General features: G+C 37.9%; 1 protein-coding gene across 1 annotated transcript in view; it reads left to right on the top strand.

Moving 5' to 3' along the window:
• LOC108520355 (rap guanine nucleotide exchange factor 6-like) overlaps positions 1-19617 on the top strand; it is a 146393-nt gene that overhangs the window by 91207 nt on the left and 35569 nt on the right. The window contains exons 2-3 of the mRNA XM_017859693.1: positions 678-748; positions 7252-7308. Of these exons, the coding sequence (XP_017715182.1) occupies positions 678-748; positions 7252-7308 (128 nt within the window). The remainder of the gene's footprint in view (positions 1-677; positions 749-7251; positions 7309-19617) is intronic.

Here is a 19617-nt window from a genome sequence, read left to right as displayed (position 1 = left end):
AACTATGTGTAATCCTAGACTCCTAGATATTATTAGAGTCTTAAAATACTAACTCCTTTCTGGCTTGTCACATATGAATATAAACAGGACTTTGAATTTTTACCTCTTCTGAACTTTCATAAATAAATTTGAGTCATTTTTTTCCCCTATTTACTGCAATGTGATCTGGAAAACAAGGCATGTTTTCTTTTTTAAAAGAAAATATTTAAACTTAAATATCTCTATAAGATGTAATTTTGGTAAGAATTGAAAAAAACTGAATTTATATCAATTTTTAAGTATGACCAGGCAATAACAAGCATTCATTTTATATTAACTAAGAAAATAATTTAACTATGGTATTGACAAATGTACTTTGAAATTAAAACTTTGTACTTGCTACTTTAATGTAAAAGACAGAAACAGGTGATAAAAAACGATTTATGAGGAATTTATTTTTATAAGTTTGTCATTTTATTTTATATTTTAGTAGGTTTTGTGCATATCCTGGAATCAGTTGTAATGGACAACATTTGTATAATTGAGCTTTTAATAATGTTTATTTTTAATGTCTTAAGAAAATATGTATTTTTTAAAAAGCTATCCATAGTTTAATTCAGTTTGTAGAGATAGTGACTTATTTTAGAAACTCCCTTTCCTGACAAGTCTAATAATTTCTATCCTTTTCTTTGACACAGGATCTGGAAATAGTATATTCCTATTTACATGGTATGGAAGCCTTGTCAAACTTGAGGGAGCATCAACTTAGGTATGTCATTTTAATATTAAGTTAATCATAGAATGCTAAAAATTTGAAGCATGTAACAATTGAACATTTTAATTTTTTACTTTTATTATTCTTGACACAATAGTTGTATATATTTATGGGGTACATTGATATTTTAATATATGTATACAATGTGTTGTGATCAAATGAGGATTATTAGCATGTCCATCACTTCAAACATTTATCATTTCTTTGTGTTAGAGCATTTGAAATCCACTCTTTGAGCTATTTGAAAATACACCACAAATTGTTGTTAATGATAGTTACCCTATAGTGCTATAGAACACTGGGACTTATTTCTCCTACCTAGAATTCTAGAATTTTATAGATTACTTACTGTAGTCAACAAGTAGGCTTAAAGAAATCTTATTCGTGAAAACTCTGCTTCATCTAGCTTCTATACTAAGGAGTTTAAACTTACACTAATAATATATACTTACACAGTATGTACAGTCAAACTTATACAGCTTAAATTTTACTTTTACAAAGTTGAATTCAATTGTATCCAATAAAAGAATAATATTTTGACATTTCTGTCATAGTAATATTTTTCCATTTCCACCCCAGTGTTTGTCTCTGTCTCTCTCTCTCTCTTCTTCCTTCTCCCCCTCTTTTCTATCTTTCTCTCTCCCCATCCCCCTCCATTTCCCTCCCTTCCTCTCTCACCTCTCACCAAATGTAGTAAATGCCGCTTGGTGAAAATATCAATAGGGGCAACATTTGCCATCTTGGCAAATTAAAAACCTATTACTTAGCATTCAGATTTATTAGAAACCAGAACCTTTTAAATTAATCATTTAAAGAATGATTAGGTCCATTATTTTTGTATGTTCTGGATCTTTGTTTGAATATTTTATTGCATTAAGTAGACTGCCTTTCAGAGAAGCACAGTTTATACCATATTTGTTTTTATGAGATCTGCCCATATAGAAATCTCATTACTTCTGTTGTACAGTAATACAGCAGTTGTATTTGTGTTTATCTGGGCTTCATATTAAAGAACAAAAATGAGTTTACCTTAAGTGGGATATAAAATAAAGGACCTTAGGAAGATGGATAATATATAAACTCCAACTAGGACATAATGGGAAAGTCTTTTTTCTTCCAGGTCTAGCTATTTCTGATGCCAGCAGGTTTTAATTATGAAAGGAATGCTTTTTCCATGTATTTCCCCTTTACGCTTTGAACACTAATTAATTTGTGAGCATGTCAATTCCATATTTAGTTGTTAATTGAAAAGAATATCAAGAGGATTGAGTACTTCTAAAATTAAATTTTTAATGAAAATCATTTAAATTAAACTAGATTGTAGATTAAGTGTTTAAAAATTAAGTCAAGTTTTATTAGGAAGGGCAAAACCACTGGGATTTTAGAAGATGGCTCAAATTAGAGCAAGAATAATTTTTAAAGTGTGTAACTTTCATTTTATGTTTTGTGATGACAACTTTGCTAAGAAAAAATTGCAGTAACAATTGTTTATTTAATTGCATGTGGTTAATTCATAAATGCAGATGCAGTTAATTAATATGTAAATACAAATGTCACATTCCCGCTGTGCACATAAAACCACACACACCTAATATTTAGATATATTGATTATATAATGTATTTTATAGTATGTGTGGTTATAAAATGATTTAGATAATAGGAATTCTGTGCAATTAGAAAAAGGATTTTTTATACTTAGAGAAATTTTCTGGATGACAAATGTATAAATAGGCTGGGCGTGGTGGCTCATGCCTGTAGTCCCAGCTCTTTGGGTGGCCAAGGTGGGTGGATCACTTGAGGTCAGGAGTTCAAGACTAGCCTGGCCGACATGGTGAAACCCCATTTCTACTAAAAATACAAAAATTAGTGGGGTGTGTTGGCAAACGCTTACAATCCCAGCTACTCTGGAAGCTGAGGCAGGAGAGTACTTGAACCTGGGAGGTGGAGGTTGCAGTGAGCAGAGATCGCACTACCGCACTCCAGCCTGGGCAGCAGAGTGAGACTCCATCTCAAAAAATAAAATAAAATTAAATTAAAAAAGGAAAATAAAAGTATAAAATACTAATGAAGTTCCATACATCTATCAGCCAGTTTCAGAACTGTCAACTTTCTGTACCTACAGAAGTAATTTTTGGTTATAAATAATAAGTTCAAGGGTATAGTTGAGTCTCTTTACACCTTACAATGTCTATTTTGGAGCCTACACAGATGTGTTTGTTGGCATGAACCTACAGGGTGGGCCTGTAAGATGTTTATCTTAGGCTTGTGTTGAAGTCACATTAATGGAAAACATTAGCTTAAACTAATTTAAGTTGTTTTTTAGAACGAGATCAGGATACCACATACATAATAGCAAAAATAGAGGTACAGATAAACCCAACAACTTAGATAAACTGCTTTATAATACTACAATTTCTGGGAAAAACATGTATCCTTTAGGTAAATTATTTTCCTTTAATTTTATACCCTGGGATTAATAGAGAGCAGTCAGTTAAGACTTCCACATGATACAGTTTTCCAGTTTTAGAAAAAAAGTGCTCATAATCAAGATTTTCAGTCTGTTAAATATTGGGCAGTAGAGCAGCAGCATTCATGTTCTCTTCTGGGGGAGTGGAAGTGGCTTTTATTTATTTGAAAGCTTCAGCTCCCTGCATTGTTACAGAGCAGTTAAAATAGACATTACTGCATTGCTGTAAGATCACACACTTTGTGCAATGTAAAAGTTTTTCAGAGCTTTACTAAAAACTATGTTTCTTCAACATCATTTTAACTGTTTTTCTAGTGTTTTATCCCTTTAGTTTAGATAGACAAGAAGCAGCATATTTGCCAGTGGGGAAAAGAATGCTGTAATTGGGAGCAGAGACCAAAAATCTGTTTTAAAAAATAGAGTAATTGGGACTACTTAGTTTTGGAAACAAGAGCCTGCTGAAATAGAATATATATTTTCTGCAGCATCATGGATGAGTGTAATTGTTCCTATATAGGCACCATTAGTTCATTGAGTAGTAACTGAAGTATGGTTATTACACTCATTAGGAATTCAAGGAAGGTCAGTTTGCTTTTGCTAAAACATTGCCTAACAATGTTTAAAGACAAAAAGCATTTTGGTACTTGATTCCTTCGTTTATGACATGTTCATATAAGATATTTTATCATGACTTTCTGATAGCACTGTTTAAATTTATTTATTTTATAAACAATTATTGATTGATTGTATACTTACTATGTACTTGATATTGATGTAGGCTCTGGAGATACTGCAATGAAGTAAATCAAACCCCTGACATCACGGAACTGAGGTTCCCAGGGGAGCAGAAAAGATGGAGATATGAATCAGTGTTACTTTATTTAGTATGTTGGACATGATAAGGATGGGTGCTGAGCTGCTGGCTTTGGGGTCAAAAGGAGGTGACATTAGAGTCGGGACAGCCTGTGAAGATTTCTTCATTGTAGAGGTGCCTCAGATGCTCTGTCGTGGGCACAGGCTTGGTGCAGGGGAAGGCAGGGGCCACGGTATATAGTAAGGTACAGTAAGTAAGTAAAATGTAGCATAGTATAAAAGTACAGCAAATAGCATAGGAGTTTGGATTTTCTCTGAGAGGTTGTAGAGATTAAGAGTAGAGCTGTGAGATCATCTGATGTAGTGTTTGGAAATCTCTCTCTGGAAAGTTTGTGGGGAATAGACAATAGGTATGTAAAGGTGGAAGTAGAAGTCTGTACTTGTCAAGGTCTTGGTAAGGGATAATGGTGGGATAATGATAGCTCATGCTAGATTTAACAGGGGAGATGGTGAATTTGGTCAGTTCTGGAGGATGTGTTTTGGAAACAGGTGATGGCAGAAAGATGTATGTGAAGAAAAGAGAATGATGACTCTAAGGTTGTTACTATATTAGTCTGTTCTCTGCTATAAGGCCATATCCGAGACTGGGTAATTTATAAAGGAAAGAAGTTTAGCTGACTCACAGTTCCACATGGCTGGGGAGGCCTCAGAAAATTTACAATCGTGGCAGAAGGGGAAGCAAACACATCTTTTTTCACAAGGTGGCAGGAGAGAGAAGAATGAGTGCCCAGCGAAGGGGGAAGTGCCTTACAAAACTATCAGATCTTTGAGAACTCACTAACACCAGAACAGGATTGGGGAACCGCCCCCGTGATTCAGTTATCGCCACTGATCCCTCCCATGACGTGGGGATTATGGGAACTGCAATTCAAGATGAGATTTGGGTGGAGATACCAAGGCCAAACCATGTCACGGTACTAACTCTGGGAAAGCAGATTTTGGGGGAGAAATTCATATTCTGTCTTGGACGTTGTAAGCATGAGGTGGCTGTTACATATTCAAGTGGCAACACTGAGTAGGCATTTAGATGAGTGGCTGCCGTGATGAGAGAGTAGGTCTGGGGCATTGCTTTGGAAGTCATCAGTGTATAGATTAAAATTATGAACTGGGTGAGATTACGTGGGTGTAGAGAAGAGGACTAAGGACAGGACCCTGGAGATAACAACATTTAGAAGTCAGGTAGAGGATGAAGTCGGGTAGCATCCAAAAGAGACAGAAAAAAAAATGACTAGTAAGTTAAGCTGGAAAAGCAGAAGACCAAGGACAGGGAGCTGAAAGGAGATAATGCTGTAAGGAAAAAGGAGTAATCAAATACTGCGGAGTAGTGGAATTGCTAAGGACAGATAGGATTCCGATAATAAGGTGGATGCTGATAATTTTTAGAGCTTCTTCTTTGGAGTTTCGGGGACCAGATGATGGAGGAGTGAGGAAAATGGTGAGAAAATGGAGATAGAATATATAGACAACTCAGGCCAGGCGCCGTGGCTCACGCCTGTAATCCCAGCACTTTGGGAGGCCGAGGTGGGCGGATCACGAGGTCAAGAGATGGAGACCATACTGACCAATGTGGGGAAACCCCGTCTCTACTAAAAATACAAAAATTAGCTGGGTGTGGTGGCACGCAGCGTTAGTCCCAGCTACTTGGGAGGCTGAGGCAGGAGAATCACTTGAACCCAGGAGGCGGAGGTTGCAGTGAGCCAAGATTGCCCCACGGCACTCCAGCCTGGTGACGGAGTGAGACTCCATCTCAAAAAAAAAAAAAAAAAGAATATATAGACAACTCTAAAAGATTTTCTGTGATGGGGAAAAAAGCAAAATATAGATAGTAGCTGGAAGGAGATGTGAGGTCAAGAGAGAAGTTCTGCCCACACGATAGGTGATAATATTGAGTTATGTTTACATATTAGTGGACGTGATTCAGTAGAGAGGAACTTGGAGGAGGAGGTAAGCTTGCAGGAGCACAGGGTCTTACACAGGAGTGCAGGGTCTTCCATGGAAGCAGGAATGAGATTTGGGGCGGAAGTAAAGAGGCCGAGGCAAGAATCCTTCTATTCCAACAGGAAACAAGGCAGAGCCCATTATCTAATTTAAGACCAGATATTTTTAGACTTAACGCTTTTAGCTATCAACTTTTCCTATGAAAAATTGTTATTCAACCCACTAAAGAGGAATGTATGGTTAATAAGATGTATTCAAGACTCACTGCTGCCTCCTGGAGTTAAGTGAGAATCAGCTGCAGTGTTTCCAGGAAGGGATTGAAGTTAAGGACCTTTAAAGTACGGTGGTGGGAATGCGAAGAACAAGGGAAAAAAGTACCCAAGAGAGCTGTTTCTTTGATTTAGGAAACCGAGGAAAGAAAGATGGATGTGGGTTGATTCTAAGATTTCACAGGTTGGAGAATAGTAGTCTGACTGACCAAATGGAGGTGCTGTTGAAATAAACACTTTTAATAGCCAGCCTTTTCTATTTCTAGTTCCTTCATAAGATGGAACAGTAATTCTTTGATTTGCATTTCTGTATTTTGGGAAAAATGTAATTCACTTAAAATAATAGGATGCTTCTTGAAGATGCTATTCTCAGGGTAATTTTGAATATTTAAAATTATTCATGTTTTTTGTAATTTTATAGTTTAGTGATTTTTTCAAAACTGGGATGAATCAGCTGAAGAAATCTTTAAAGTTCTAAAGCCTCCAGTTAGTGCTCATAAAAATATCAAGTTAATTAGAGCCTACTTTTATCTTAAATTCCATACTGTTGAGTAACATTCTTGTTGAGCCGTGAATGATGTTATCACTTTTAAAATGAATAGGTTTTCCTTTTAACTTTTAGGTTCCTTCTCATTTTTTATTTATCTTGGGGAACATTAATTTGTCCACATGCCCTTTACAAAATATAAAATACACACGATGTTCTCCCCCATAAAATAAACATAGTGAAGTTGACATCGTATTAGATATTTTCTTTTCTAGCACATTTTTACCAGATTTAATGTAAATTAACCTAGGTATTAAAATACTCATCTTGAGACTAATAAATGATTGTGACTAACCATATAAAATAATCAACTTTCTAGACTATATGTCTCATTTAAGGTTTTAAAATACCAGTCTGTTTTTTAGTGACAGATGTTGAACTCATGTTTTTATCTCTTTTACAGGTTAATGTGTGAAACTGTGAGATATGAGAGACACGAAGCAAATGAAGTTTTATACTAGTAGGTGTTTCCTTTTTGTTTGTACAATGTGTCTAATCCAGTGACTAAATTTTCTTAAAGAATCAAAGGAGTATTAATAACAGCTGGCTAAGTCAGCACTAACTTATTTTTCTTAGTTGAGAAATGGGAAACATTTTATCTGTTTCCTGTCATAAAATAAAAGTTTACAGTTCTTTCCTGATAAGTTCACATTTATGTCTATATTTGTATCTCTCCCATGTGGGTCAAAGATACTATTTCATATTGTAGAGTATTTTGACATTTTTATTATGAAATAAGAAATAGTATACAGTTTTTCTAACGGAACAACACATATATTCCCACAGCCACACCAGATGAAATGTGAAGATAGCATAAAGGCCATATTTTAGTTTATACTTCTTTCAGAAACAGGAAAATAAGCTGCCCCCATGTCTTTGGGTATCATTTCATCTTTAGATAATATTAATATTCCTTTCAAGATGTGCAGCATATTCCTTCAGAAAAGACAGCCTATTCTTAAAGAATATGTAGTAGATAAATACTGGCATATTAACATAAATTATGATTTAGTAGACATAATATTTTGTTTAAATTATGTTTGCCATGACTGTTGTTCTCATGACTGTTTTTCCAAGCATTTATTTAAAAATTAGTACCTTCTAGACTTATAGGGAATATTTATTGAAATAAATAAGTCACACTTCTGCCCTTAAGGAGTTCATTATCTGTTGAGGGAGGTAGAAATAGAATACAAGGCCGGGCGCCGTGGCTCAAGCCTGTAGTCCCAGCACTTTGGGAGGCCAAGACGGGCGGATCACGAGGTCAGGAGATCGAGACCATCCTGGCTAACACGGTGAAACCCCGTTTCTACTAAAAAAAAAATACAAAAAACTAGCCGGGCGAGGTGGCGGGCGCCTGTAGTACCAGCTACTCGGGAGGCTGAGGCAGGAGAATGGCGTAAACCCGGGAGGCGGAGCTTGCAGTGAGCTGAGATCCGGCCATTGCGCTCCAGCCTGGGCGACAGAGCGAGACTCCGTCTCAAAAAAAAAAAAAAAAAAGAAATAGAATACAAGGAAAACAACAACAACGGAAACAAACAAAGCAAAATAATTGTGAGAATGTAGCTATGTTCCAAGGGTGGAAGAAGCGCAAGGGAGCGCATGAAGGAAATGAGGAGAGCCTCAGCGAAGGGGCTGTGGAACCAGATCTCAAAGGTGTATCCAGGAGGCTGCAGAGACTTCTTCGGCAGAAGGAACAGTATGTGCCAGGATGCAGAGAGGTGAAGGGGCCCGGCCTGATGTTTTGAACATCATGGCAAGTTTAGTGTGACTGGCCTGTGGCGTGGGTCGGGGTGGTAAGTCAAGAGAAAACGCAGTCTGCAGTCATACTTGGTGAAGAACGTATTGTTCAGAAAACAATCTGGATTCTTCAGGCAATTCAGGTCCTGGGTTCTTCAGGATATTTTTTTCCCTCCTAAATAACATGTTATGGAAAATTACAATATTTGACACAGGGGTATCACAGACCCACAAATACTCATTGTCCAACATGGCAAACCCATGGCCAATTGTGTTTCATTTCTGACTCTCCCCTCCCAGCTCCAACTGGATGATTTTGAAGTGAATTCCATAATTATTATGATATGTATCTCTAAAAGATAGTGACTTTAAAAAACCTTAAACACAAGATTATCAAGTCTTTAAAAATAACACTTTAATATCATGAAAATATTCAAAGTTTTTGTCTCAAATTTTTTTTTACAGCTTATTTATTTGAATCTAAATCTAAAGTTTATTCATTGTGATTGTTGATTTTCTTTAAGCCTCTTTTAATAGTAGCTTGGAGGCTGGTTTTCAGGCAGCAAAATGATGTGGTCACATGTCTCCCAACCCTACGTGTCTACCTGTTCCCTCAAAGATAATACCTGTGGTTGTATGAAAATACGAAGGGTGAGTTAGATAGATTGAGTGTCTGGACAAAGAAGTCAGTAAGGAGACAGTTACAGCCATCTGAGGTGGTTAAGTACTTGAACTGAGGCAAAGACTGAGAGAATGGAGCAGTCAGGGATGATGGATTTTAGAAGATGATACAGGTAGATAGAATCTAGGATGATTCTGAGGTTGCAACATACGAAACTATGATGTCTAGGACCTGTTCAGAAGATAATAATAAATATCCATCTAGAACCTACACCAAATATAGAGTCATAAATAATCAAGACGTATTTGATAATAAGAAAATTAACAAGAGGCAAGTGCTCTTAACATACTTATTCCAGAAGAAATGAAGATGTGAATAAAGTATTATTTTGGGAGCAATAAAAAGTTATCAGTGGAATGGGTATAAAAGGGATAGAGATATTTGAATTCTATTATCGGCATTTATCAAAGCAGCCTAGTGGCAGTAAGCATCAGCTTTCTAATATTTTGTCTTCCTCTGAAACATAGTTTGGATAGTATCGATGATGATGAGGTGATAGCTGACACTTCACAAGCACTTCCTATGTCCCGTGTCCCCTAATACGTGATTTATATGCATTCATTTACTTACTCTTCATGGGTATCTTGTGAGGTACTTGTTATCATTATCCCAGCTTTACACATGGACAAACTGAGGCTTTGAGACGATAAAGAACTTACCCAAGCTCCCACTGCCTAACGTGGGACAAAGATTTGAGCCCAGACATTGTGATTCTGCAGCCATAGCTCTTTTTCTGGCTCATTTCATGCCTTGTCACCATAAAATAATGCTTATGTACATGGTGGGGTAAACACACACTCTCTCCGTGCCCCAACCTGTTCTCCTAAAGTGGCAACTGAAGCCCACCAGCAGCTCATGCTACGTTATGACTGCCTAACAATTATTATTGCTTACTTGTTTAAATCAAAGGTAGATTACAGTGTCTTCAAACCTACCTTTTTTTTTTTTTTTTTTTTTTTTTTTTGAGTAGGTTTAGAGGTTTAGACAGTGCATGTGAGCTATGCTGATAATGTAAAACCATATTTTAGGTAGCCTTAAATTTGAATGCATTCCACTCTGTAGAGTTGATTGTGGCACCTGCCCATATTTGCCTAGTTAGAAGTAGGTGACAGTGTTAGTAAGTGATGAAAAGTCTTTGGATATTCAACAAATCATGATTTCATAAGACCCAAAATTCAGAGACTAATTGTAGGTTCACATAATCAGATTTCTAGCGTTTGACCAATCTTGTGATGAAATGTAATTGAATTATTTTCTTCCATGATCCTTAAACAGACATGCGTCAGCTCTTACCAATTTGTATGAGTTTGGTTTTGAAAATTAAAAAATTATTGTGTTTGTGTTATATATAAATCTGCGATAAACTTAATAATAGTACTCCTGTTTTTTGGACCTGTTGTTATTACGTTGTGGGGAAATGACTTGTTTGTTCTTGTTCTTCCTTGAGCTTGAAGAGCACGGTGTAGTCAGAAATATGAAAGGCTTTCAGGCTTTGGTTTTATGACCAAGAGATGAGTAGAGTAGTCATTTTCCTTATTATGTTTATGTGCTGGTGCCTGCTAAGTCTATGGTTTGAATAATTTCTCCAGGTAAATATAATACTCTTTTGATCCACCCCTTTACCTCGTTTTTCTCACCTATAATGTGGAACCGATAAAGTTCCTACCCATGAGGACTGGCATGAGGATGAGATGCAGTAATCTGTACAGACTGTTTAGAGCAGCATGTTCAGGATAAGTGCACAAACACGTTAGTGCCAGCATCATTGTCATTCTCATCAGTGTTTGATAATTTACCTTTTGGTCTTCCAGTTTTTTATCGCTTTAAATGTTTGTCGGGAAGGAATTATAATAGTGATGCTTTAGCTCTGATGGTGTTACTGTTTTAACATGAACCACCAAGATGACAAAAACGCCATTTTAAATTGTATTGAGTTGGGGGGAACATTGTGATTCTGATAGGATTGCATTTTTAAAATTTAGAGTTACCCGTTTAGAGTCAAATTTTATTTGTTTGCATTAGAAAGTTAGAGAAAATTAGCTCAACTTTACAGAATGGAAAAGCCTGTCAGGTAATTTCTACCTTCCTTTCCTTTATCATCTACCCTGTTAGGTATTGTGCTGTTTTACGGGAATACTGAGGTGGATAATATAAATTCCTCACCGAAGGGACCTTAACTTGTATTTGTTTTTATTTAAGAATTTAATCTTAAATGAGAAACATATATGTAAAAACACTGGATAGTAAAAGTTGCAGTGTATCGCCAATAAGAAGTTGGGAATTTGTTCTCTGGAAAAATTCTTCGAATGTAGGACTGTCTCATAGTACAGTATGGAAACTGATCTGTTTTAGTTTTTTCTTAAGGCCAGCCATCTTCACAGTTAGTGAAGTGAAACGGAAATACCTTTTAATATATAATTACATTTAACGTGCTCAAAACCTTTGGATCAGAAATTCAACCACTGCAAAAGTTTAAGTGTCCACACACACATGCCCACACTATATATAAGTGTAACTGTGCACCTCATTGCCTGTTTTCCACATACATTTGACTGAATGCTTTGGTTTCCAAAGGAGTTTTCATAGCACTTTGTAAGGGGGTTATCTCGCTCTATTCCAGGAGAGGAAATTGTTCTCCATAAAAGAGCTGCATTGAGACCTATTGGGTCTTTTAAAGCATTTTCATTTAAATCTGTAAATGTGCAATTTAGAACTGCAGGCCTCAGCTGAGCTCTTGTTGCTTTTAGCAGTCTTTGCAGTTGTTGACTTGGCTTTCTGTTTTCACAGCAGCTATTCTCACTGCTCTTTGAGGGTATTCATCCATCTCTGTCCCCTTTCTGCTCTCCCACACCTCCTCCAGTGAACTCTGCCTCAAGTTTGCTTTCTGGTCTCAAGTACCCTAATTTATCTGTATCTGCATTTACCTCTTGTCCCACTCCTGTCTCTAGGAGGAAGGGATGTCTTTTTGCCTGTATGATGGAGTTATTTCTGTTCTCATTTGTATCTTCAGCCTCTTCTTCCTGCCCCATTTCTGAGACCGTAAGCCTGACCCTAAGTGTGCCATGATGCCTTCCATCCTGAAGTTTCTCCTTTGCCTCTCTTACTCATATCCAATTATTACACTATTTTTTTTCCTTCCTGATGTGACCAAGATTTTATTTTACATCACAGTAAATTGTTTTAAAATTATTACAAAAGCACTAATCTACTACTTAGATCATTTTTATAGCCCCCCACCCCTACCCCAGGTAGCAAAATACTGCGGATCTTCTTTCTTTATTATTATTATTATTTTTTTTTTTCTTGAGACAGAGTCTAGCTCTGTTACCCAGGCTGGAGTGCGGTGGCACTATCTTGGCTCACTGCAGCCTCCACCTCACTGGTTTAAGCCATTCTCGTGCCTCTGCCTCCCGAGTAGCTGGAATTACAGGCATGTGCCACCACGCCTGGCTAATTTTTGTAATTTTAGTAGAGCTGGGGTTTCGCCGTATTGACCAGGCTGATCTCAAACTCCTGACCTCAAGTGATCCACCCACCTTGGCCTCCGAATGTGCTGGGATTACAGGCGTAAGCCACAGCACCTGGCCTCTTCTGTTTTTACCCAGCAAGATGTAACCACCATTTTGAGTATTTTTCTGTCCTAATTTTATTATGCTTATATGTGTACATAAAGAAAATGGTGGCTGGATGTGGTGGCTCGCACCTGTAATCCCAGCACTTTGGGAGGCTGAGGCGGGCGGATCACTTGAGGCCAGGAGTTCGAGACAAGCCTGGGCAACATGGTGAAACCCCGTCTCTACTAAAAATACAAAAATTAGCCTGGCGTGGTGGCATGAGCCGGTAATCCCAGCTACTTGGGAGGCTGAGCCATGAGAATTGCTTGAGCCCCAGCAGCGGGGTTTGCAGTGAGCTGAGATCACACCTGGGCAGCTGAGACCCTGTCGCCCCCTGCCGTCCCCCAAAAAAAGTGAAACCAAAGGTTTTAATGTATTTGAAAAAAATGGCATCTTTAAAGACTTAGCCTTTGCATGGAATTGTAGGATACAGGTGCTCAACCACCTTGCCTGTATGTAAGTATGAGAATTAAGCACACACACACCCATGCCCACGCAGATACTTAAGAAAGACTGTTTCATCATGTACATATGGAGATCCTTTAAGGCTTCTTGACAATGATATTTTTATATTACTATTTTAACATGAAAATGTTTTATTTTATGTTGAACAGAAGAGTATTTAAATAAAACATTGTTAAAATACAATTAATCTGTAATCTTCACGAGGGTAGGGACTATGTTTATATTTCAGGTTTGCCTTCTCATGCCTGCAATGGAAATTTGCATTTAGTCTGTTCCTGATGGTTATTTATTTATTTTTTTTCAATTCAAAAGAAGGAACTCCTTTGATCTGTAGATAAAGACTTTCATTATGGTCTAACTTCCTAATAAAATGGCTGGTTGCACATCATCAGGTGTTGGATTCTTTGTATCAATGTTCTATGAAACTGCTTAGTGAATAAAAGCTGTTTAGGGTAAGGTATAGGAGAAAAATACAGCTTGCTTTTTATATCCTTTCTGATGTGAGAGTTAGTGGTGCTGTCAAGTGTTTTGCAGTGTTGCGATTTCTTGCTGTAGGGACTCCTATAGTGAAGTTAGGCAGATTTAGCCTTGAATTTGACTCTTCTCTGGGTGTGTATAAGTTACCTTTAATTTTTCTAGACCCAGGTGACACTGGGTGAGGAACAGTTTTCTTGTGAAGATGAAATTGCAGCATATGAATCTAAAAGACACATTTGTAAATTAATTTCGTAACCCATTAGTTGTTTCCAAAAGAGTGAAATTTTCAGATTCTTTTAAATGTGATAAATTGTTCCTTGAGCCCTTGGATCTATTTTTTTACCCTCAGTATAGCTGACTCATCAATTTGATGTATTGTAATCTCTCTCTATATATCTATATCTGTATGTAGTTTGTATTGGTGTTTTTCCTTTCATTTATCGTTTATTGAAGAGCTTCATAACTCCCAGTGTTTCATTCCTTCCTTTCATTTTAAAAATGAATTTCATAAATTTAAGATTGTGCCAGGCACAGTGACTCATGCCTGTAATCCCAGCACCTTGGGATGCTGAGGTGGGTAGATCACTTGAGCCCAGGAGTTCAAGACCAGCCTGGGCAAAATGGCACGACCCCATCTCTAAGAAAATACAAAACTTAGCCAGTGCTGGGACTCCAGTGCACCCCTGTAGTCCCAGCGCTACTCGGGAGGGTGAGGTGGGAAGGTCGCTTGAGCCCGGGAGGTGGAGGTTGCAGTGAGCCAAGAGTGTACCACTGCACTCCAGCCTGGGCGATAGTGAGACCCTGTCTCAAAAACAATAATAAAAATAATAAATAATGAAAAAAAATGATGACATTAATGAGCCTATAGAATATCTGGCTTTATTGGTTCTTTGGTAGTTTACATTGGTAGTTAAAAAAAAAAAGGATGTCTGCTGTCTCCCCTGTATTTTCAGTATAAAGATGAAATGTCTTTAATATTTTCATCAGTTTTCAGAGTTCTTATTGATCTTACTGACTTTTCCTGTTTGTTGGTTGCAATTCCTTGTGAATGAATTGCTGTTGATTGGAAAATAAGGATTTTTGTTTGGAAAATCTTAAAATGGTGTTTTCTTTCTTCAGAGTTTTTAATTATAAATGAAGTAATTTCCTCACAATTTGGAACTTTTAAGAAATAGAATAAAATTACCCTCAACTTTAAAAATGTCATTTGTTTTCTTATTGTGGGAATTTATAATTGATATATTTACATATAGCTCATTTTATAATAAAGTACCAGTATTCCAACAGTGGAAAATGGAAATACCAAAGCCCTTAACTCTTGTTAGGACTCCTTCTGAAATCTGGCGTATACTTCATGTTTTAGTACATGCACTTTATATTTCTTTTGACTTGATATCATTGTTAGGGTTGTTTACTAATGTGCTGTGTTGCATTAATTTATCTAGTGAGCTTGCTTTGTACCATTTGGCTATACAAAAATAAATAATGAAGCATTTTTCTATCAGCTTATAACTCAGAGCTCCATGAGAAGAGTAAAATATACAAATAATTTTAAACTGTAATAAATCCAGTAACAAATGATGTAATGTATTTGTGAAAAAGATTAAAATTATTGTGTATCTGGAAAGCCATCTGTGTATTGGAAGGTGGCCATTGTTAGAATGTATTTTTTTGAAGCCGTGGAACACTTTGTTCATAGAAAATCCTGTTCAGCCCAACAGCAGTAGCTATTATGGTTGAAAGAGGTTTGGACGCCTTGAAATCCCAAGGGCTGTTGACATTGAAAACCTCTGATCTCAACCGTCTGCTGGACGTCTATAAAGGGATAGACGATAATTTGTCGTAAATAAGTAATTTTCACTGTGTTTTTTTTGGCATAATCGTATATTTGAGAGCACGAGTCTAAGCTGGCCAGAAGTCTGTAATAACAGCATTGTAGGTGAGCAAAAATGGGACCCTGAACTTTAGCAAAGGGCTTCGATAGAGACTTGGGAGGGGAACCCGCAGAATGTGATGACAGGCCGTGAAGAGGCAGAAGCTTGGGAAGATGTCCCTTTGTCTTTTGGTTGGATGGTGTTGGTGAGACAGCAGATACAGGAAAATAAAGGTGTTTTTTCTATTTTTTGGTCACAGGTAGCTGGCCCTGTGGAATTCCTTGTGGTCCCCACGTAGTTATTGGAACCTTTGTTAGTCTTCATTTTATTTCATTTTTTCTTGTTTTATAGGCATGGGATCAATAGCCGTAGATGATGATTCCTGTCTCCTTTTCTCCAGATGCCAACAGCCTTGTCTTTTGAATGTGATACTGTGTGGTATTACATCCTGGATGGTATAAAGTGACCTTTCTAAAATAGCACCAAAATTAGTATTTGATGCGATACGTGGTTCTCAGTTGTGCCAAACCTGTCTGAGATAGCTGTGTCATGTGGTAAGCTCAGCCACTATTTCTGGACATTTTGCCAGTGCTCATCTTACCTATTCTTACTCACAAAACAATTGCCATCTTTTTGCTTCTCTGTTTTAATGACCTTGTTAATGCTGCCCATATGAAGTATTCAGAGGAGCTTCCTCACTCCCCTGGGCCGCTTCAGGCTTGGCCATATTGCATTTGAGCTGCTAAAGTGGGAGGAGTCTCTTCTTGTAGCCTATACACCCTCCTTGTTCCATATTTTGTCAGGATCATCTGGGAAAACACTAACTTCTGGTTCCAGATTGCTTAGATTTTGCATGGGCACCATTCTTTCTGTTTCTGTTTATTGCTTCTCCACTCCCCAAACCACCCTCTCCAAGCTTAGATGGCCATGTTTGTGACTGTTGGGAGTCTTATTTTGAGCCGATGGTCTGCTAGGCTTAGCATCCTTTGCCCACAGCCACCTCCACAATGCCTACCACTCTATTTTGTTTCAAGTCAGAATCTTCTCTCTCCTTGTCAGTCCCCCTTGGCTTTTCTTTCTTCTTCCTTTTTTTTTTAAGATGGAGTTTTGCTATTGTTGCCTAGGCTGGAGTGCAGTGGCACGATCTTGGCTCACTGCAACCTCCGCCGTCTGGGTTCAAGAGATTCTCTTGCCTCAGCCTACCCAGTAGTTGGGACTACAGGTGCCTGCCACCATACCCGGCTAATTTTTGTATTTTTAGTAGAGACAGGGTTTCACCATGTTGGTCAGGCAGTTGTCAAACTCCTGACCTCAGGTAATCCACCCACCTCTGCCTCCTAAAGTGCTGGGATTACAGGCGTGAGCCACTGTGCCTGCAGCCATGAGCAGCCTTTTTGGCTGACTGGGCCTCACTTAAGTTTTCCTCTTGTATTAACAGCTGAATGAAGTAGCATTTTCAGAGTTACTTTCTTGCCCTCTAATAATTGTCTTTGCTGATTTAATCAGTTTTCTTCAGACTTAGTAGTTTTTTGTTCTTTCAATTCCCTTGTCAACTTCAACTTGATCACTTGCATTTACTGGCGGCTTCCTTAAATGAGAATGTGGAGCGGCACACACAGCTCTTTCCCATGGAGAGAGTGCCACCTTGTGGATCTCTAGGATATTGCCAAGGAGGCGCTTAGATGGTGGCTCCATGTTTCCATTTACTGGTAAACTGAAGTTTACATCTTTGACTTTCAAGCACTTTAATACCTTCAGTTCATTAATTTACTTATTAAGAAAATATTTGAGTACCACTCAGGCATTATGTAGTGTATATATTGGGGGTACTTAAGAGTTAGAGGAGTTTAAAAACTACTGAGGAGAAACTCCTACTGTGAGGAATTATGACACGGGCACCTGCTTCAGGCAAGCATGTACACAGGGCACTGGGAAGCTGGAAAAAAATGACTCACTTTCCTTGGAATATACCAAAACACTTCTCAGAGGAGGTGATAGTTAACCTGGAACTAGAAGGATGAGTAGTACATTTACAAGAGAAAATACACTATTTAGAAGCTAGTCAGCAGGTTTGTCCAGAACCTTTGTGGCATAGGTGGAAAAAAAAATGTGTGGCTTGGCCGAACAGGATGAAGTTTGCAGCATAACGAATGTTGGGCTTGCGAGCAGAAAGCAAAACTGTAGGTTGGTCCTTTCAGAGACGATGCTAAGAGAGGAAAGGAGATGAAGAGAACTAGTATTTTTTGTACCCGTCATACAAGGTACTACATATATATTGTTTCATTATATAAAAAGAGCTCTGTGAAGAAGGTATCAATGTCTTGCATTTTGCAGTTGAGGAACTAGAGTCTCAGAATTTGACTTTACCAGGATCACGTGGCTGGTGTGGAAGAAGGAATCTGCTCCAGAACCTGCACTCTGGAACCTGTGCTCTTTGCACAGCCTTTTCCTGCTTCCTTCATGAACTTTGCCAGGGGGATTGGACCTTCTCTTGCGAAGGACCATGGGGTTCATCAGAAGGATGTCATGTGATCTGATTTACCTGAGCAAATGATCGCTGAAATGTTGCCCAGCTTCTACTAGGCATGACGCACAGTTTCTGCCCTGAAAGGAAGTTCATTGTAGTTGGAAGAAGATGCTCAGGAATAAGAAATCATTACAGACAAACATAAAATGATGAAATTAGATGGGCTAAGTATTCTAGAGTTTGGAAAACAGTGAGAAGATTTTCTTAAAGTAGTAGTTTTTGAGCCATCTCTTAAGGTACAGTGTGATGCAGAGGGTAGATGGAGAGAGGTAAACATCCTGAACAGTGTGGCAGAGTTGGAAGGAACAGAAGGAAAGCAGCCAGACAGGAGCAGTGGGTTATGTTGGGGGGTAGTAGGAAGGAAGGTGGGAGAGGAGAGGGGGTCAGATCAAGTATTTCCCTCATGCCCATTTTTCTGGTTTAGACTTGGGGTAATGCTCAGCGGGATCATACAGTTCTGATTGCCCCAGAGGCTTTCTGTCTATTTACAGCTTTCTGTCTGTCTGGAAGGTGAACTGATCATTTTATAATGGTCTGTATTTGTTTGGCCTTGTTAATTTCCTTCCTGTTGATGAAAAACAGAAGTCGGAGCCTTTTAAAGTTTCTCATTATATACCAGGGCTTTTGTGACTTCCGTTTCATCCATTGTAGGATGAGATGTATTGAAATCAAATCAGTTGTCCATTGTGGTTCCTAGCTCATCATCCTGTGATCAAATTCTGAGATTCTAAGAAGGATTAGGTCTTCTCTAAGCGTGAATTCTGATTAGAGAGACTTGCAAGTACTGCTTTCCTATACAGACCTCTTTAGTCTTCAGATTTCTTTTTTTTGCCCAGTACTGGTGGTGTCAGGTTGTTTGGAAATCCTCAGTCAGGGTTCTTTCAGGGTTAAGCTTTGGCATTTCAGCAACACTTGAAGGAGCTTCTTTGCTCATAATTTTAAAAAAAAATTATTTGAGGAAAAATTAAAATAGCACTGATTAATACAATGCATGTACCTAGTTGCATGGATATTGATAGAGTTGTAGTTTTTTTTCCTGCCATTTGTTCCTCTTGGGACTTCATATCGAGACCATTTTTCTGAAAGTTTTTCAGAGTTGGCCAGCCCCATACGTAAGAATCATCTGGGATATTTGATTAAAAGTCACTTTGATGGATCTCCTACCTAAAGATCAGAAATTGGGTGGGATAGATGCATTTTTAATTAACATCTTAGTTGATTCACTTGCACATCAAGGCTTGAGAACTACTGGATAGAATAGAATCTCAGTGTTAGATATTTGTTATCTACCACTACACCTACTCCAATGTGGTTACATCCCAATAAACCCACTATATGTTGAAAATATCATCAATCAAAATGCAGTTAATGTACCTAGCCTACTGAACAT

Source organism: Rhinopithecus bieti, unplaced genomic scaffold (assembly GCF_001698545.2).
Source record: "Rhinopithecus bieti isolate Rb0 unplaced genomic scaffold, ASM169854v2 scaffold_50922, whole genome shotgun sequence".
NCBI lineage: Eukaryota > Metazoa > Chordata > Mammalia > Primates > Cercopithecidae > Rhinopithecus > Rhinopithecus bieti.
Note: the sequence above shows the minus strand (reverse complement) of the source record. Positions and strands in the feature narration are given on the sequence as shown.